We start from the raw sequence: 21,554 nt of genomic DNA, 5'->3' as shown, positions 1-21,554 counted from the left end.
GGTAGTTGGGTGTTTTGAAGTGGAGGGCTTTGTGCTCTAAGCAGGCAATCTTAAGTTGAATTCTAGCTTCGTAGGGCAGCCAGTTTAGAGATTTTAGGACCGGGGAGATGTGGGCATTTCGCTTGGTGCCCGTTATCATTCTGGCCGCAGCGTTCAATGATGCCTTTAGAGGGGCCAAAGTGTATTTGGGGAGGCCACATAGCGTGGCACTGCCATAGTCAAGCCTCGGTAAAACACGCGCTTGGGCCACATGCTTTAAATATGCTTGAGGTAGGAAAGGTTTGAGATTCCTGAGTGTTCTTAGAAGGTGGTTAGCTCCCATGCACACATTGCTAATATGAGTTCATATTCAGATGTTTGTCCAGGGTTATTCCTAGAGATTTAGCTGAGTCAATAGTGCGGGGGGAGCATTTGAAGGCGGTGAGTTGGTTCAACCAGAGGTCAATATTAGGAGTGTGTTTCGGGGGAGAAATTAGGAGGAATTCTGTTTTGGAGGTGTTTAGCAGGAAGTGGTTCTCAGTTAGCCAATTTTGAGTAGTCAGTAGGGTGGAGTTGAGTGAAGTGATGTTATCCGGGGAGGAGATTTTCAGGTAGAGTTGGGTGTCGTCTGCATACATATGGAAGCAAATGTCCATGGATTTTAGTACATTAGCTAATGGTTCCAGGAACAAATTGAAGAGAATGGGAGATGAGGAGGAACCTTTCGGGAACACCCATAGTGACTGGGGATGACTGGGAGAGAGAGTGATTCGCCTTAACTCTTTGGGACATGTGCTGGAGGAAGGGCGAGAACCATTGCAGCACCTGACCAGAGAGGCCCATCCTTTGCTCCAGAATATCTAGGAGGTTGTCATGATTGACAGTGTCAAAAGCAGAGGAGAGGTCGAGTAGGATAAGGAGGCAGGATTCATTTCGATCAAGCATTATTAGGATGTCATCCATCACGTGAGTGAGAGCCGATTCAGTGCTGTTCCCACTACGAAAGCCAGATTGGTGTTGGTCCAGGAGATGGAATTTTTCGATGTGTGCGCATAGTTGTGACTGAACGCATTTTTCCAGGAATTTGGCTAGTGTGGGGGATGCTTGAGATAGGGCGGAAGTTGTTAAGATCTGTACTGTCTGCTGTAGGTTTTTCTAATATAAGTGTTACCTGGGCCTCTTTTAGGCATTTTGGGATCGTACCTTGTGACAGAGATGCATTGGCGATCTTTGTCCCGGTGGGGTAGATTGTATCCATAATTGCTTTGAAGATGGTGGGTGGTAAAGGGTCACTGAAGTGATTAGATGGGTTGATACTCCGAAGAACCTTTTTGATATCATTTTCATTTAGGGTGGTAAAGGTGTCCCAGGAAGCGTTGTGTTTGATACCCCAGCTACAAGGAGCAGCCTTGTCTGGTAAGGCCAGGGGGGTGCCTGACCATTGGGTATTAATAGAGTCTTCCTGGTTTCTAGATCAATGTTAATAAGTCCAGTTTTCTCGGTAAAAAAGTCCACCAGGTCATCACATGAGGGAGGACTGACATCCGAAGCTAGTCGGTTCGGGGCTACCATAGATTGTTGTTTAACCAGTTCAAACAGCCGCTTGGTTAAGTTGGGATCTGAAATATTCCGCCTTGACTGTGTTGATTTGTTTGTTATAAGAGCTTCTAGCTGATCTAAGGATTTTTAGATGGTCCGTGGATGGAGTGGATCTCCAGGAACGTTCGATGGCCCTTAGATTGCGACGTTCCGAGTTTAGGTTGCTGTTGAACTAGGGTTTAGATATTTTTGTGGGTGCATTTTTTTGTTGTAGTGGAGCCATATCGTCCATGAAGCTAGAAATAGAAGAGTTATAGAAGTCTGTGAGTTCATGGACTTCGTGTAAGTCCACTTGAGGAGAGAGGGCATGTTTACAGCGGGTTGCTAGGTCAATGGTATTGATTTCTCTGAGGTCTCTTTTCCAGATCTTTGGTTTAGTTGTTTGAGCCTTTTCAAAGACAGAAATGGTGGGATCAGTTCCATTGATGAATTCTCTGATAAGAAATCCAAAACCCCTTAGGTATTAGTTGCTTGTCATCTTTGTTTATTAGTGCAGGGCTGTAAGTTCAATACACGGACCAGCTGACACGTGTTTCGTCTTACAAAGACTTTTTCAAGGCAAAAATAATCAGACGGATAAAGTTGTTAATATAGTTCCGGGACACGTAGTACACATACACAACGTCCCAAGTCAATGAGTCATGTCATAAGTCATAAAACCATAGAACTTATAGAACTTTTTAAAGCTGACAACTTACACTAATTGGGTATTTAACCCATTTACATCAGTGGAGTGCTATCTAAGTCTTCTAACTTCTAATCACGTATTTACGTATGTCTCTGACATATGGATGATGTTCTTAGGTAGTGTACATCAATTGAAGCTTTGAGCACCCTCATATAATCATTGATCTTTTTACAGTTTAACGCCTTGACTTTATGCATTTTTGATATTATTCACATGTATTTTGGTGTGCCGTTTTTCCCTAATTTTCAGGGACACTACTACCTGTATTCGTTTCCTTTGTTTGAGCCTTACTCTGTGATACCTCCGAGTTGATATGGAAGGAAATGATGTGATGGTCCGACCAATCGCAGGGTATGATAAGAGTCCAATGTGATGGTGTGTCCTTTGGAGATGATGAGGTCAAGAGTTTTCCCTTTACTGTGGGTAGGCTGGTCACAGTGTTGAACCAAATCGTGATCCTTCAAGAAGGAATTGAGGCACACTACAGCTTGGTCATTAGGGTTTTACCAATGAAGGTTAAAGTTCCCAAGGTAGATGTGGGACTGCACTAATTCCACATTGTCAGAGATGATTTCCATTAATTGTTCAATGAATGGGAGGTTGTCGCCCGGGGGGTGATAGAATGTATGTAGTTTGCAAACCAGCTGTTTGTTACTGGAGATGTTGAGGCAAAGGTATTCGCAGGTTAATGGCAAAGAGGACTCTGATAGGGAGACCGCGAGCGTGCTTCGATATATACAGGCTAGGCCACCTCCCAGCTTCTTTACTCTGTCCAGATGAATTATGTCATGGATGGGGGGCACCAGGAGGTCTAAAATCGGAGTGGACGAGGGGTTGAGCCAAGTTTCTGTGAGGGTAATGATATCTATCTCATTATGTTGCATGAGGTTGAAGATCTCAGAGGCGTGTTTGTTGGCAGACCTACAGTTGAGTAGTATGTATTTATGTGTAACCGGAATATGGGGGGGGAGGAGTCTGAATGATGTTCACTCTCTTGAGGTTGTCTTTGTTTATGACTCTGATGTTGTGGTAGGGTTCTCTGTTCGGGTTAGAGTGAATAGTTTGAATTCTTCCCTTTGGACTCGTATTGATGTCCGTGCTGGAAAAGTAGGACTTGAGGAGGCTGTCAATTTCATTGGGTGCAAGACAGGTCAGTGAGCATTTAGGGAGAGAAGCTGTGTTATGAAGGGGAGATAGTAGGGGAGGAGGGATGGTCACAGAGAGCTGTGTCGGTGGCAGTGGCGGGGGCTCTGGGACGGTTTGGATGAGAGAGGAGGGGGCTTAACAAGGGGAGATATTCAAGTGAGAGGGCTTTCATCACGTGGAATTCGCTGGAGAGAAGGTGCAGTTGGAGGGAGATATTGTCCAAGCGTGCCAGCACGTCTGGCTGGGTGATGGGAAAGGGGCGGAAGTTGAGTGTGGAGATCTGGATAGGGGGTAGGGTGTCTAAGTGTGTTAGAGGGATCCGAGGCGGTAATGGGATATTCCAAGGGAGAGGGTTGGTTACTGAGTAAAAGCAGAGTTCCGGAAAGCCTAGACCTGGAGGTTGATTGAGTGTGAGGATCTGGAGAGGGGGATGGGTATCTATGTGTGTTAGAGGTGTCAGAGTCGGTAGTAGGAGAATCCAGAGGAGGGGGTTGGTCATTGAGTATTAGAGGTGATCCGGGAAGCATTGACCAGGAGGTTCGTAGTGGTGATAGGGTTAATGGCCTCGCATTATGTGGTTTGAGCGGATCAGGGACGGGCATGGGAAGGGTAGTGGGTGAGGAGGGAGGTAAGTCTGAAGAGGAAATGGGGGCATCGGTTTGGAATGACCTTGAGGTGGTTAGTGCTAGATCTTGTCGTAAAGAGGTTGAATTGTTCGCCATAAAGCGTTTAATCTTCAGAAAGAGTTTGTCGAACTGCTCTAGGTTTCGATTGGAAGCTTGAATGAGAACGATCCCATTGTTGTAGATAGTAATGGTGAGATCTACTTTGTGAATAGGAGAGGAAGTTATAGAAAGACTAAATCCATGGGGTGTTTTCCTTATCTGTTTGCACTGATAAAAGGATAAGAGAGATTTTCTCCATTGGGCTCTCCTGTTCATGAAGAAGGTTAGGTCTGACATGATGTTGCCCTTAGACATACAGAAGTAAGTATCTGATTTAAGTGCTTCCGGGTTTCTTTTGATTAAGTTCTGTTTGAGTTTTTTTGATGCATTTTTAGTGAGGTTAGGGGGATAGGTGATCTTAAAGGCACTGAGACCCACTTGATAGAGTGATCCTTCAGTCGGGCTGGTTGTATTGGCATCCATGGTGAGCACAAATCGAGGAGACAGTGGTGGCAGGGACGAATCTTGTCACTCAATCTTTGTTAAAGGCTAAAGAATACTAAATAGTTCCATGTCAAGGACGAATGATTTAAAGAAAAAAAATGATTTCATACGCTTATCAGCAGCCATCAGGTCTTTCAGTGGGCAGAGTAGATGGAAAAAAAAAGCCATTCCAAGATGGCCGCCATTCGGTCGAGACTTGCTCCTTTTGTATTAGTAGTCCTTTTTTGGTTTTAGGGCAAATCCACACACCAAGCCCTATTTCTATGGCGATGTCTAGGGCAAAGTTTTGGGAAACAGGGCGGTGATCACAAGTTGTATTTCCCCTCAGGGCTACAGGATAGGCACCATTTTGAGAATAGGTGGTTGATAAGTTATGGGCTGGGAGACTCAAAATGGAGAAATTCTCCCGTGGCAACCGGTCCCACGTAAAGAGCTCAGAAACATCAAAGCGATATATTTTAAAGTAGCCGTGCCATCACAGGCAAAAGAACACAAAAGTTATTGCATCAGAAGACCGATTGGCCGTGAGCGGTCCCTTTAATCATCCCAACCTCGGAGTCAGATGCGAAATGTGACTCCCCTAGGCGAGCGCTGGAGCGTACCGCTGCAGCGCACACATCCTGCAATTAGGCCCACCGCGAGCGGTGCGCTCTTCGATTCAGCGGGGCAATTATATGCCTTTCTATCAGCAGATGGCGTGGCGATACCAACAGTGTGTAGGAGGACGGGCGCCCTGCTCCAAAGCTGTTCCCCAGTTCGGCCCCCGACTGGTGGCAGCCGTTGTGTGTGCAATGTATGACATTGTTCTGCATTCTGTCCATCAACTGTTTTTGCATTTCTCACCCCGAGTGGTACGGGTATGCCCAGACGGGGGTCCCATGCTCTCCATGCCACTGGAATCAAGCTATCCTGGCTGAAGAGGGGTGAAACCCCGAAACCGGTCCTAGGATGCTTGTTTCCAGTCCAGGGAGGACCTGGCTTTGCAGTTCGGGCTGGACTGTTCCCATGAGGCACAGGGTCAAGACTGATTTGCATATGGCTGGGTTCAAACTGGAATGGCATGGTGAGCAAAAAAACCAAGGACTTAGGCCCAGAAATCTGTACTCGGGTGAATGTATGACATTGTTCTGCATTCTGTCCATCAACTGTTGTTTTTGCACTTTCTAAAAGTGGCATTTCCAGAATTGTGACTTAAATCTGAGTTTACCATTTGCAGCTTAACTGGCTGTCTATTGAAACGAGGATTTGTTTTAAAATAGCTTGCCTCATGCATAAAGCCTTGCATTACAATACTCCAGCCTACCTGGCGAACAAGCTTGTTCTTTCTGGCTCGGGTCGGAACTTAAGAAGTAGGTCCACACTACTCTTGGAACCTCCTAAATTCAAAAAGAAAAGTACGTACAAACGTGCTTTCTCCGGCCTTGCGCCTAGAATTTGGAACGCTCTTCCTTTTGAGATTAGAACCAATCCTTCCACTGCCTACTTCAAGAAACAGGCCAAATTGATTTTCCCGAGTGATCAATAACTGCATCATCTTGTTCTCTTTTACATGTCCCCATGTTGACAGATTTGACATTTATCCCAACATATCGTTCTCCATTTATTTATGTTTGGTTGATAGTTGTTATTTTACCCTAGGGCCCTCACCCCACTGTTTTGTCACTTATTTTATTATGTTGTGTCGAGATCACTTTTGATTGTTTTGCTGAATGTTACAGGAAATGTTTTGCACTCTAGGAGAAATTAATCTAGTGTGGCCCTCGATCAGGTCCCTGAACCTGATTGTGTACTCCTTGTTGTCTCACAGTGTTGACCTCTACTGTACGGAATTTATTCATGCTTTCACCTTGTGTACAGCACTTTGATACCCGCAAGGGTCATGTTCACGCTTTATAAAACTTTACAAATAAATAAAGGGGATTTAAAATTACAATTCTTTAGACACTAAAGAATCCTACTTGCTCCCAATTTAAAGTTAGCAGTTATTAAATGTAATATGGTAACCCACTGTTATTCAATGGGAGAGGAAGGCCTTGTTGTAGCGAAAAACTAATTTAAGAGCTTTTCCCTTCCAGGACATGTACAATTTAAAAGTACGTGTCCAGCTTTTTAAATATAGCAACACAAAAAGATGATGGATGGAATGCTATAAACATTGTTAAACATTCACCCACAGTACAGAGAACTTGGCCTAAATTATTTGTTTTTGCTCACCATGTCATTCCATTTGGATCTAGCCATAAGCAAACCAGTCTTGAGACTGCTTCCCATGGAACAGTCAGCTTGATCTGCCAGACCAGGTCCTCCCTGGACCGGAAACTAGCATCCTGGGACTATATTGAATCCAATAGCATAGTGAGCACGGGACCCATGTCTGGGCATACCCTTCCCACTTAGGGTGACTATAGCAACATACAAAGATGATGGACGGAATACTGAACATTATCAAATATTCACCCCAGTACAGACATCTGGGCCTAAATCCATTGTTGTCTTGCTCACCGTGTCATTCCAGTTTGGACCCAGCCATATGCAAATAAATCTTGGCCCTGCTCTCCATGAGAACAGTTCAGCCCGAACTGCCAGGACTGGTCCTCCCTGGACCACAAACAAGCATCTTGGGAACTGTTTCAGGGCATCACCCCCTCAACAACTGGTCCCAGGATGCTTGTTTCCGGTCAATGTTCAGGATTCCGTCTGTTATCTTTTACTGTTTCTACAGCTTTTTAAATTCACTGCACCCTGCCCTCAGGGCTGTTTAGAGCCTACCCTAGGGATGACTTATATGTATTAAAAATGAAGGTTTAGGCATAGCAAAAGGTTTATTTTGATTAGTCAAAATGGCTGTTTAAACTGCACACACATGCTGCAATTGCAGCCCTGAGGCATGTTTAACGGGCCACTTAAGTGGGTGGCACAATCAGTGATGCAGGTCCACTAGTAGTATTTAATTTATCGGTCTGAGGTACATATAATGCCACTTTATTAGTAACTTACAAGAAAAACCAAAAAAACGATATCAGCACAAATGGAGGAGTAAGGCAAAAGGTTTGGGGGAAGAGCACCTGTGGTATCTGTTAGTCACCTATATCACTTGCACTGTAGGAAATATCAGAACATTGTAGAAGAGACTAGAACAGTGGAACTTTGCGGTCACAAAATTATAGAATGAACAGTAAGAAGCATGCGCACTTCTGAACTGCAAGTTGGTATGCTGTGGCTGAGGTATATGGAGTAAACCTGTTGCTTCTCGTCACTCTCTGGTCTGCTTATTGCATAATCCTTCTATCTTGCATTGTCTTGCATTGGATACTGGTGACGAGGACTGTATACGTCCAGGCACACTTCAACACACACACTAGTTGTAGCAGGAAGACAGAGAGTGGCCAATCCCAGGAATTGAAAGGTATTCAGGGAGGTACCCTGGTAATAGTCCAGGATCGCTGTGTCAAACTGACTCTGGTACACAGTGAGTACTTTTGAGGATGGTCACTTGCTGCGGTGAGTTAACGGTCATCCCGACGTGACCCACTGTTTACCACTTGAGTTATTGACTTGGGAAAGAAACTGTGTGCCAGAGGGATGTGGTGATTTTAACCTCCAGCAAGTGCATAAACAATTAGAAAGAGAGATGACTATTTGACGCGGCTCTCTGCTTCTGACGTTAGCATGAAGGGTGTGCAGCTTTCTGATAAGGGTGCGCACTGAACATGAGGAATCATCTCCTTTTGTACCACTGAAAGTAAGTGGCTATGAACTGATGAGCACCAGAATTCACCACCATTCGCATTACTTGCTTGCTGGGGGTGCAGACTAAGGATGAGAATTTGCCACGTAAGTGGCTACGAACTGATGTGAGCATGATTGAAGCCGCCGTGTGCAACCAGCTATGAACTGTTGTGAGGGGTGTGTGCTCAGCATGAGAATTCACCATCCTTATCTTGCCTTGCTCCCAGCACAAGGAGGAGACTTCGGCACCTAAGAACCTAAATTAGGGTTTCTCTCCAGTAGAACCACTCACCATGCCTTCCAGGGTGCAAGAGGCATCCATGTTTCTGTGGGGTTCTGTAGGAGCCCAAAGGAAGGATCATCTGTGAAGACTTTTTGTGGTACGCCACCTACTGCCCGGCTTTTCTGCAGTTTGTCCTAGGAGTGCAAGGTGTACTCGCGACATTGATTCCTGGCTTCAGAGTATTTTCCTGCCTAAACAGAGCCGGCACCACCTAGAGGCAATTGAGAAAAAACACTCTGATGTTGGAAGTGATAAAAGGAAAACAGAAACTCAGTGTGTGAATACATTTTGCTTTGCCATATACTGCGAAACCTAAGCTTCAATTTAGATGTGAGGGTAGAGGGGCTAGAGAAAGTGAGGTGGGCGATATTTTTGTTGATATCAGAAGGAAGAAATGAGTATGCAGAGTGTTACTCCTCCCCCATTCTTTTTTACATTCCCTGGAGATCCATCATTGAAGTGGAACAAATGGAAAAAAGTATTTCACAATTATTCCATAGTTTGTGGGCCCAATCCGATTCTAGAGCGTAAGATAGCACTAGTACAACATTGTTTATGAGCAGAAGGATAAAAAATCCTAGAGCATCTACCTGACCTGAGTGCTGATGAATGAAAGGGGTTAAATAAATACAAAATAAGCATAAAGAAATAAGATAATGAGTTCCTTCCTAGGGTCAGCACAGTCATGGTGCGCTATGATTTTGGGAAGTGCTCACAAAAGGGATGAAAAACATTAGAGGAACTTGTGTCTGAGTTGTGTACATTGGCAGCCTCATGTAAGTTTGAAGCAACAAATGATAAATACGTCAGAGAACAATTTTTGTTGAATTGTAAAATTGAAAAGGCATGGGAGTAACTTTGTTTGAGAGATGATCCTTCCTTGGGAGATTTGTTGATTGATGTACAACAAGTAGAGCACATGATGAGATGTGGAAAAGAAATTAAGCAAGACACTTATAGTAAGGAAAATGTACAAATAGTTGGGGATGAGAAAAATGAGGTACAAATAGTTAAGGGTACCCTTATGACAAAGTACTGGAGGAGTGTCAGTGCCTTCAAGGGGCAATGCTACAGATGTAGAAGGGTTGGCCACATGGCAAACAGTAAGGAATGCCCAGCAATTAAAGATGTATGTAATAAATGTGGGAGGAAAGGAAATTTTATGGTGTGCTGTAGAAGTACCTCTGGTAGCAAGAAACCTAAGAAACAAGGTGTGTCTGAGGTTTGCGAAGAAATTGTACTGCAAATTACTGATGAAGGGTCTTGCAACCCCATAGATTGAGGTCATGTTTGATACATGCTCTAGACTAACAATAATAACATGGAGGAGGAGGTATTAAATAAACTGTTCAAGAAACAGATGAAGCTACACAACATGGATATACACCAAGGAGCGTATGATGGTCAGACAATAAAGATGATATACTCTGTAGGAAAGATTGAGTATAAAAACAGATATACAGTATTGTGACGGGGAAGAGAACTCACACAAGGAGGACATCAGTCCTTGTGTATCCCGCTTACAAGGCGAACACATTCCACCTTCTCTTCCCCTACAGCAACCAACAGTGCCACATACAACAGATTGGTGGTACCCGTATCCCTCGCAAGACTGGACCGCAGAGACGGAACGAGGTACCTTTAATTCGGCCTTCCAGTGGGACGAAGTCCCGCCCCCTGATGACGTCGCAGAGATAGGCGGGATAAAGAACGCGGAAACCCGGAAGAGGACGGACGGCGTTTCCCTGGAGGTAGACGGAGAGCTGGAGCAGAGAAGTGCGAGGAATTTGGAGGAAGAGCGGAGAGAACGAGAGAGCAGCGCAGCAGGTCCTGAGCCAAGGAGAGACGACTGCTACACGCCAGGAGGCCAACGACTCCACGAGCCGCCCCGCCACGTTCCCACGGGAGGAGCGTGGCTCGAACAGGTACGGGGGAAGGTAGCGGGCTGGGTGGGAAGAAAGACACCGCCTACCCCCTGAGCATCCCGACTCACCGAATTAGCGGTGTATCGCGTACCGAACAATCCCCGTACCCTCACCTTGCACCAAACCCCTGTGCACTGCCCAGAGAACTACGAGCACAAGAGCACTCGGTTTCCTTCACACCCGGCCCTTGACAACAGCCAACCAGGACGATTGTCCTAATCCTTGTTTTGTTTGTTGTTTTCATTTCTCTCCCCTTTCGCCTACCAACTCCTGAGATCCTTCCCGCGGACTGGACCCTTGGGAGAGAAGTCAGCTGAGATGCCGCCTCCCTTCAATCTGGAGTCACCCCGAAAGAGCAAGTCGGGGTCCCCTTCTTCCGCAGCGGCAAGACGGGCCGAAAGACACAAGAGAACTTTTTCTAAAAAAAAAAACCTCTTTACGCCATCCCAGTCTGGTTGTCGACTCTGTCCCTGCTACCCCGCCACAAGTATACAACGTTTGTTTCATGTAAAGGAGATAACATTTTAGGATGGCCAGCACAAAAATACATAGTTTATCTGAATCCCAATGCTAAACCTCTAATACTGATCCAGAATGTTAACAAGGATGTAGAAATGGGTTCTGATTTTGATAAAGAATATTCTGAAGTATTCCCATAAAAGCTAGGATGCCTCAAACAGTATGTGCATGAGAGAAAATTGAAAAAGAAAGCAGTTCCAGTGTCAGCTAAAGTAAGTAGCTTTCTCTTGAGTGTACAGAACACAGTGAGAAGAGTAAAAAAAATTGTGTAAGCTGGATGGAAAAGAATTTGTGGAAGCAACTGAGTGGTTAGCACCCATTGTAGTGGCAAGAAAAGCAGACAGCAAGACTCGCCTGTGTGTTGACTTTAGGGCCCTCAACAAAGTAGGAGTTGTTGATAAGTTCCCCTTGCCAAACATAACAGAGATGATCACGACTGTAGCTGGAGCAAAACTCTTCACAACATTAGATCTAACATCCCATTCAACTATTACCAGACCCGGCTACACCACGACTCTCAAGAGCTCACTGCTTTCATCATGCCAATGGGGCATAAAAATGTAAATGCATGCTGTTCAGTCTGGTAACAGTGGTGTCCATCTTTGAGACAGCCATGTCTAATATACTATCTGAATTCTCAGGGGTGTTCTGTAATTAGGACAATGTGCTGATATTTGGGAACTCTCGGCCACAACATAATGAAATACTTAGACAGGTTTTAGATTCAAAGAGTATGACCTTACAGTAAGGAAAGACAAATGCAAACTTGAATGTACTAAAATAAACTAGCTGGGGCATACATTCACTTCCGAAGGGGTACAACCCAAGGCAGATCTGGTTCACACCATAATGAAATTATTGGCACCCAAAGACGAGCTGAGATCCTTTTTGGGAATGATAGAATTTTATAGTGAATTAATCCATAATAGAGCAGTGCACGTAAACAGAAAGCCTTTGAGTCTCTTAATGATTTCTTTTAGTCCTTTATTATCAATTCAATTCATGCATAATTTCTTTAGGAAGAAGAAACAGCCCACGCGTTTCATTCCTTATGGCACAATGCCATGAGAACTTCCTCAGGGCTTTATGAATAGGTTTAGTTTGTGGCAAACACTAGTTCCTTTCAATCCTTTGTGAATACATCATAGCTGTTATTAAGATATCAGTGTGACTCAAGAGAATCTCAATCCATGAAGCGAAGAACAATCAGAGTTATGCAAAAGTATTTAAGCGGGATGGTATCCCTAGTCTCATTTGGGACACGTGCACTGTGCACCACCTTAATAAGCAGTTTGTGGAGTATAACCCTGAGCGACGTCCAACGATAAATGTTTTTTCATGGATTGCGACTCTCTTGAGTCACACTGATATCCTAATAACAGGTACGACTTATTCACAAAGGATTGAAACACTTACATTTTTAACACAGTTTATTTAGAGAGGCTCATAACACATCATGTCATTTAGCTCGATTTCTTCTCCACTGTTGTCTTCTTGATCAATTGTTTCAGTAACCAAGTATGTCCATTCAGGTGCTGTGTATTTCTTGATTGGAACTCTTGCTCTTTTTGTTCTATGAACTGTATCTTCTTCTGAATCACTCTGTTTAGATATTTCAAATAATATATTTGGAACGCTTTTATTCAAAGTGTATTTCAGTCTTTTCACTCCTCTTGGCCAACTATCTCCTTTTCTTGCTTTCTTCCTTTGAACTTCTTCAGTTTCATTTGATTCAGGACTTGTTTCAATATTTCTTTTAATTGAGTCCCTTTTCTCTTCTTTTACGTCTCATGAGACCCAGTAGCTGGGGCTCACTTTAATTGATTTTCAGTCCGTTCAGGTTCTCTTTGATCACTTTCATTTATCTTTTCTTGATCACCTTCAACTGATTCTTTACTTTCAAGTGGACTTGGGACTCTTCGTGTATGGCTAGAATGAATCCAAATCGGCAAGGCACCATACTTTACTTCTGTCGTTGTCACCAGAATCACTTGATATGGCCCATACCATTGAGCTTCCAAACACGACTTTCGTCACATGCTTCTTGAGAAGAACCCACTCTGAAGGGTTCAGATCGTGTGCCTGTTCTTGCTGTGTTGTGGTTGCAACTTCTCCAACCTAATGAGACACAGAACGCCGCACATCAGCCAATCCTTTGCAATAACCAAGTACCAAATCTTCAGTTATATTCATTAGTCGATTTCATGGAACTATTGGCTATCTCGTTGCCCGGCCCATGATAATTTCATGAGGTGACAATCCAGTATTTCTATCAGGAATACTTTTCAGACCCATCAGAACTAATGTTAAAGCATCTGGCCATTTCAGTGCCGTGGACGCACACACTTTTGCAAGTCTTAATTTGTTTGTCCCATTGACCTGCTCAACCACACCTGATGCTTCTGGTCGATAGGCACAGTGTAATTTTTGTTCAATTTGTAATGCTAAACAAATCATTCGGATTATTTCATTATTGAAATGTGTCCCTCTATCTGATTCTAAAGAGACTGGAACTCCAAACCTAGGTATGATCCCTCTAAGAAGCAATTTAGCAACTGTTAGACTATTATTGCGTCTCGTTGGGTAGGCTTCTACCAACCGAGAAAACAAACGGATAATCACCAAAACATATTATAGCCCATTACATCTTGGTAGTTCTACTAAATCAGCGTGTAACCGTGTAAAAGGACCAGTAGCTTTCCCAATTCATCCCCAACTAACAAATGTCTTTCTCCCTGCATTTTGCTGCTGACAAGTCACACATCTCTGGCAAACACTCTCTGCAATGACCCTGAACTTAGGGTTGAACCAGGATTCCTTAAACATCCTGATTATAGCACCTCTACCTATGTGTGTAGGACCATGATAAAACCTCGCCATTTGGGACAACAGGCTATCTGGCATTTTTGGTCTTCCATCAGGATAAATTCAAACTTCATCTTCTTCACTACGTGAACAACCTGCTTTGATCCAAATCCCTTTTTCCTCCGCACTTGCTGCTCCTTGTAGCTGCCTAATTTCTTCCCATGTTTCAGCAGGTAAGAACATCCGATTGCATTGTTTTTCATCAGATTTCTGTATTTTTTATTTATTGCAACCGAATTTAGCGCATAAAAATGTGCAACTTCATCAGCGTACTTGTTTCCAACCGTGATATATTCACTGCCAGATCTGCGTGCTGAACATTTCAGAACTCCCATTTCTCTGGGCATTTGTAGTGCCAACAGTAGCTCTTTCTCATACCCTCCATTTCGAAATGGTGAACCTGATGAGGTCAAGAAACCACGTTGAGACCTCAATTGTCCAAAGTCATGGACAACTCCGAAGCCATACTGGCTATCAGTGAATATGGTTATCCTCCAATTTTCTACAAAATAGCACGCTTTAGTCAGAGCTACCAGCTTCGCAATCTGTGCTGATTTTATTCTTTTGAAGCATGAAGCTTTGATTGCATTAGCTACTGTACAAACTGCATAGGAAGCTTGCAAGGTACCCATTTCATCTCTCAAGCAAGATCCAGCCACAAACATCACACAATGTGATTCACATAACCGGAGTCTCTTTTATATATGGTCTTGATTAAGTACATAATTCAGTCACATCCAGACAATCATGATCCGCTTCATCCACCACCATTTCATAATCTGGATTTGACAATAAAGTAGCTGGATTTAGATTTGTACATCTTGTCACTCTTACATTTTCAGCTCCCAGTATCACTCGTTCATATTTGGTCAACCGACTACTCATAAGATGGTTTGTTTGAGTCTGTGTCAACAAAATCTCAACAGAATGCGGCACATACACCCCAATGGATGTCCCATCACAATCACTTCACTCTGTTCCAGACTCACACAAGTAGCAGCAACTGCCTTCACACAACCTGGTAAAGCTGCAGCTACACAATGAAGTGTTGCTGAAAAATATGCCATAGGACGACGTACTGTTCCATCCATTTGTGTTAGAACTGAAAGTACACAACCGTCTCTTTCGTAACAGAATAATACAAAATCTTTGTTGAAATCTTGCATTCCTAATGCTGGTGCATGACAAAGGTTGTCTCGCAACTCAACAAATGCCTTCATGCTTTCTTCATACAATTGAATCAGATCTGTCACATCTTTGTGAGTGAATTTCTGTAATGGCTTGGCAGTCAATGAAAATCCATTAATTCACCGTCTTCAGTATCCAACCATACCTAAAAACATTTGAATCACTTTCTGTGTTTTGGGAGGTTTCATTTGTAAGATCACATTTATTCGATCTTGTGACACCTTTCTGAATCCTTTTTCAATTTTGTGCCTCAAACAAAGATACTTTATGCCCACCTACTGCAAAATGGTTCAGTAGAGCAATGGTATCTGTCACACAAGCTTCTCTCATCTTTGACGCAACAAGCAAGTCATCGATGTACTCAACTAGCACTGAGTTATTTGGTATTACCAATGACTCTTCACACCTCTTCAAAATTTGATTGAAGATTGAGGGGTTTCAGTATACCATTGAGGAACTTGGCACCATGCCAAGGTTTGGTTCCCGAACCGAAACGCAAATAAATATTGGCTATCAGGATGCAAAGGTAGCGAGAAAAATGCTTGACACAAATCGATCACTGTGAACTGTTCTACATCACATGGACGTTGATAAAGAATTATTGCTGGGTTTGGCACTATTGGACAACAAGGTGCCACTATCTGATTTATTTTCTTTAAATCCTTGACAATCCTATATTTTCCGCTCGGTTTCTTAATTCTCATAATAGGCGAAATACAAGGACTGCTTAGTATCTCCTTAGAATACCATGTTCAATCATCAGTTCAATCACAGGTTTCAATTCTCACTTTGTAAGGTGGAGTTTTTGGGAATTCTGCACCTTGTTTGACTGTAATTTGAATAGAATCCCTTCATCAATCCAATGTGTTTCCCTGAAAAATCCCTCACATCAGTCAACATAGTTTCTCTCAATTCAACAGGCAAATCCTTCATTGTAAATAAAGGATACAAATCCTTCAACTCTGTCCCTTATCTTGCCATCTTAAAGACAACATCCTCATCCTTAGTATGAAATGGTATTCCATCTGGTGTACAGTAGATGGTGAAATTCATTCTGCACAACGAGTCTCTACCTAAAAGGTTAACCGGACTTGTTTCACGCACCACAAAACGATGTATGTCTCTGAAATCTCCAATTTGCACTTTCTTTGGTTTTGTTTCTGAAGTTTTGATCAATTGATTCAAAACCCCTACAACTTGGATATTATTTCCCGAGAGGGGTAGGTTAGGAATTTCCACCGTTCTCACAGTGGAACGGGTAGCGCCAGTGTCTACAAGGAATGTAATCCCATTACTTTATACATCTCGATCCACAAAAGGACCACACTGATCTACCTCTAGGGATGCACCAAACACGCACTCCACCTCCCCCCCCCCCCCCGAGGCACCATCAATGAGATATATCTGAATCACTCCCTTCAGACTGTAACCAATATTCTGAAGCCAGTTGTACGTTTTGTTTTGCTATTTCATCCATGAGAAAACCCACATTCGCACTGTATCTTTGTACTTCACAATCCATATTCTGATTTGGCATAGGAGCTTGAGGAATTTGAGGTTGAGGTATTTGTACACCTTGTCTTCTCCCATTTGAAATTGTAAATTCTGATTTTGCATCTGAACTAACTGATTCTGATTCATATCATTAACACTTGTACCACCACCTGTATTTGTCAACAAACTCCTACATTCGCGATTCCAATGTCCAAATTTACCGCAAGCATGACATATATCTCCTCTTCATATCCTCTTTATTATTTCTACCTCTTGCATCACCACCTTTAGTAGCTGTAGCATCTTGAGAATTTCAAACACCCTGATCTTTGCCCTGGAAATCTGATTGAGAAAAGTCCATAAATCCACCTTTCTGTGCTGCTTCCCTCTGAGCAAACATTAGTTTTTCCTTCAACATTTTAGGTCTCATTTCAATATCATTACTACAATATTTCGCATAACGCAATATTTTGTCGATAGAATTACTCTGCCAACAAATTAAATGCTATTGAATCCTCATGCTAATCTCTGGTCTCAATCCAAACACTAACCTATACACAAAATGACCCATGTCTTTGTTAGAAATGTTCTCAATGCTATTATACTGTTTAAACACTTGAAGCCTTTCATAGTAGGCATGCACTGTCTCTTTTCATTTTTGTGTAGTTCTATCTATTTTAACCCAATCTCTCTTTTGGTGAACTCTTCCTTTTCAAATAGGTTATGACCTCATTATATTTTTTCATCACTTCATCAGATGGTGCTTCAGTCTTTGCATCTCTTCGGTATTGGTCTTTTGGGCAATCTACTGCAATTTTGCACCCAGTCTACAAATCAGCTGGAACCACAATATCGAACAAACCATCTAAGTCTTTCCACAAAACCTTTGAAAATTTCACACACCTCTATACTTGTTTGTACCACTCTACTGGTTTCTCTTTCAATCTGGGAAATTCATTTGTAAAAACAATATATCCTGTCTTGACCAGGGGACATGAACATATCCTCCTCCTGGTACCTCTCTCATGGGATATATCATTTCAGTCGCTTCTGCACCTGTTTCCCTTACTGGAAACATTGACAAAGCACCTGTATTTACAGCTGTTTCTTCCTTCTTTTTAGCCTATCTTCTTTTCTAATGATCTAATTCATCCCATCGTCTCAAGATGTTAATTAACTTTTTAATATGCAATCACTTTCCTGAAGCATTCAAACTCTCCAGCTCTTTGGTACTGAAATCCAATCTGTAACATTTGAGAAGTCCGACCCTACTCTTGTAGCAAAATCCGAAAAGTCTTTCTCTCATTGGTTCAGAAGCATGGGGTGTTAAGTCACACCATTCTTGTCACTCCTTTGTCTCAAAAGTTCTTTGTTCAGACTCATGCTGTAATCATCGTCCTTCAGAAAAAGGAAATAAAAATGTTCTTCCTCCTCGACACACACGTGCATACAAACAAAGTTGAAACATTTACAAGCACACGTATCCACAAAAGTAAATATTGTTCCCCGGACAAAAGGAAGTTCCACTGATACTTCAAACTCGTAACAGCCATCAGGAAAGTAAGAACACGAAAGTCATCTATGAAAAATAAAACACAATTCTCTGCATTTCTTCACTTTAAAGCTAAATTAAGCCTTATGACAACTTTTTATAGGCCTTTCTTTGTAAAGCGTGCAGATTTTCTCTAGGAGAAATAAACAGATTTCAGTTATTTGCTCAAAAGAAAGCTCCATTTCATTTTCCATTAGTCTAATAAAACACAATCATTTTTAAACTTATTAATCCATGTAATTAACATTTGTTCAATTAAACTAACACGATAAACATGTTTTCATTTCACATTTTGCTCATTGAAATAACACAATTTGCCCTTTTCTTTGCTGTCTTTACATACAAATATTGTTTGTGGACTACTTAAACCACCTGTCATTTTCCTGCACCTTTCTTATTCTTTATTCCAAAACAACAGATTGATGCTTTCTTGTTAAACTAAAAATCTTTTGTTAATGTTTTCACACAATGGGAGGTTTAATCAGAGCAGGTTTATTTATGTACAACCCTGCTCCATCAGTACAATGTGTGCTCTCTTCTGTTTCCTGCAGACTCCGTTCAGGTGGGAGCTGACTTCACTCGAGCGCACAGTTCAGAACATGTCTGGAAGGGCAGAATGTGCTGACTCATTACAATAGCTTTCCAGCATTCAACTAATTCACTGAGCAGTTGACTACTGTCCCAACATCCATCGCTAAGAGCCACTAAGGCCCCATGAATCAGTCATGTTAATGGATTGCATGGTGGATGAGGATTGCACTGTGCAGATTTCCTAACAGAATGGGATTACATTAGTGATGATGCACAGCTGAAAGGGTTTTGTGAATAGTGGTGTGGGCCGAAGTGCACTTATTACTTATAGAAGACAAAATGAAAATCCTACGCATTGCACAGCTTTGAATGGCATCAAGTAAAACTTCAATCTTCCAAAAAGACCTTTACTATGCCAAACAAGCTGAGCACAGTACAGGTTTGTGCTGTGCAGCCTACTGTATGCATCAGTGATAATACTTTGATGTTAAGAAACCTTAGGGGGAATCCCTGCAAGGTATGATGACGGGGCCCTTGACCATTTTACGAGACCTCACAGAAATGAGATGTGCTACAGGTTGCGCAGATCCCCTGGCTCTGGCTCTATACTATTGTGTTGTCCCTCAGGTGAAACAGAAGTTGCATACCTGGCATGCATCTTTCATGCATAATATCACTTATTCACTCCAGATTTAGTTTTCCTCATCCCTCTTCTAATACAGCATCACTCACCTTCAGAGGTTGCCCCTCCATTAGAGCAGAGGAGCGCTGCCCCTCTACCCCGCCTACATCCTTACAACGGTAATAAAATGGGTTTTAAACATGTTTGGCATTGTTTTATTTTAATCCCCCTGGACCTGCCCACAGGACACTGACGAGCCTTGGGGGCGGGTCCAGGGGATGCACTGTGGGGGGGGAGTGGTAGTGCACTCCCTACACTGCACATGGCGGTTTGGCCGGCTGTCTCAGACGGCCAAACCGTCATGCGCAGTGTAGGGAGTGCGCAGTGAAGCTCTCTCCAGCCCCAGCTATGTTGCAGGAGAGAACAGGCAGTCTGCCTGTGAGCACAAAGTCAGAGTGCTCGGACCTATCCTGACACTGCTTTCATGCAGCATCAGAATTGGCTGCAGTGCATTCTGGTAGCCTGTGCCCAGAAGAAGCTTAGAGGAGCGTGATGCTGTGGGCAGCAGCTGCGATGATCAGGTTAGTGTCTTTAATTTTTTTAATATTATTTTGCACCCCAACCAACCCACCCCTTCCCCAGCTCCCTACTCCGGCCCGCCCCAACACTTTGGCAGGAGATGGGCTGCTACTGCTTACTTCAGGTCACCTACATATAAGAGCATAAGACTGATGTTTCATCAGGCAAGGGAAGTCTTTTGAAGTCTAAGTGCATGGACAACATGGCTGGGCACTTTGTGTGCCACAGCATGTATGCATAGGACACACATCATGCCAACAGAAGGACCATGGCCTGAGTTGCTGTTACATGCATGTTGGGCTCCTGATCCACACTAACCAAATCACATTCTCTGTTCCAGTCCCTTTTTTCTTGGACTTTATATCAATAAGAGCAGCACAAGGATTGTTGGATCCAGAGGCAAATGTGCATTTTCCTACTGGTATCCTCCAGCTCACCATTTAATGTCCCCTGCAGGTGTCACCTTAATGTATCTGCCTTACCTCACCTTATCCATCTGTCAGCCCTAAATATCAATGTCAACAAAGGCAGAATAATATCAGTGAAAGGTGGAAGATACTGAGAACATCCACGTTGCAACGAGTTCCCAAACATGCTTAAAGACGTTAGCCTCTATCCAATTGTATTTTTCTTCATTGATGTCTCAAACACTATTGGGATTGTGCATCCTTTTATGGATGGAACTTTTGAAAATCATCATAAGATACAAAGTCCCACTGTTGAATTGATTGAAATAGACAAGAACTCTCAGAAAGGAATTGATTTTAGGAGAAGGGTCCACAGCTGATGACTTGCCACCGACGTACTTCTAGGAAGAAACCTGCCTGCAACCGTGCCCTCCAAAATCTAATCTGTTTTATTATGACACACTATAAAAACCATTTGACGGAATCCAGCTCTGGTAATGTCAAAGTGCTTTTTCTAAAAACTTTGAGTCATGCTGCACAGCAGCCGCTCTGCTGTGCTACATAGCTTAAAACATTGACAAATGTAAAGCTTAAAACATTGACAAATTTAATTTCTCGCATAGGCAAAACCTATTGACTTTGCCAATGCTTGTTTCTATGTTAGTCAGAAACATTATACAGACTGAAAGTGATTCATTCGATGGCTGACAGCAAATGTTTTTTAAAGCTTGAACCTTGTAAATTAGTGCTTCTTTGCTTTTCTATTTTTTTTTTTTACTGGTGTGTGTGTGTGTGTGTGGCAGTAATATGATATATTGAACGTTTCATCTTTTGTGGTTCATTATATTTTACATCATTTATCTTTGTTATTATTATAAAACAATTATTTTACATCTAGTTTTTTTAACGTAGTTTTCCACATTTCTGTATCACAATTCTGTGTCGGTAACAACCATTTTCCACAAAACCCAATAGTTCCAATATCAGATTAGCCTTTCCATCGTATGGGATCATGCACTCCTTAGTGATTACCATTTCCTCAATTCTCCATATTCATATTTATTTTTCTTAGTTCGTGTTCACATTTTGTATTTGTATTACTACTTTACATTCTAGAAATTTCCCATATGCATTTTCAGATAATATTCCTCTTCTTCACGTGAACAGCTAAAAAAATGCTTTTTCTACATAAGAAACCATCTTTGTGTTTAAAAACTTCTCAAGTCTATACAAAGGGAGTTCCAACTGATGTTCACAAAGCTCTAGTCTTCTCAGTGGT

The 21,554-nt window shown here is 42.5% G+C and overlaps 1 protein-coding gene across 5 annotated transcripts in view; it reads left to right on the top strand.

Annotated features, from left to right (window-relative positions):
* CDK14 (cyclin dependent kinase 14) overlaps positions 1-21,554 on the top strand; it is a 2,110,677-nt gene that overhangs the window by 1,337,715 nt on the left and 751,408 nt on the right. Inside the window, exon 10 of one of the 5 annotated variants that reach the window (XM_085631158.1) lies at positions 10,153-10,705. The exons of 2 other annotated variants lie outside the window; for them this stretch is intronic. In XM_085631158.1, coding sequence (XP_085487284.1) covers positions 10,153-10,572 — 420 coding nt within the window. In that variant the 3' untranslated portion in view covers positions 10,573-10,705. Of the gene's footprint in view, positions 1-10,152; positions 10,706-21,554 lie in introns of those variants that run through there. 2 more of the 5 variants (XM_085631157.1, XM_085631155.1) reach the window with 2 other exon arrangements.

The sequence above is a fragment of the Triturus cristatus genome, chromosome 10 (assembly GCF_964204655.1).
Source record: "Triturus cristatus chromosome 10, aTriCri1.1, whole genome shotgun sequence".
NCBI classification, from domain to species: Eukaryota; Metazoa; Chordata; class Amphibia; order Caudata; family Salamandridae; genus Triturus; species Triturus cristatus.
Note: the sequence above shows the minus strand (reverse complement) of the source record. Positions and strands in the feature narration are given on the sequence as shown.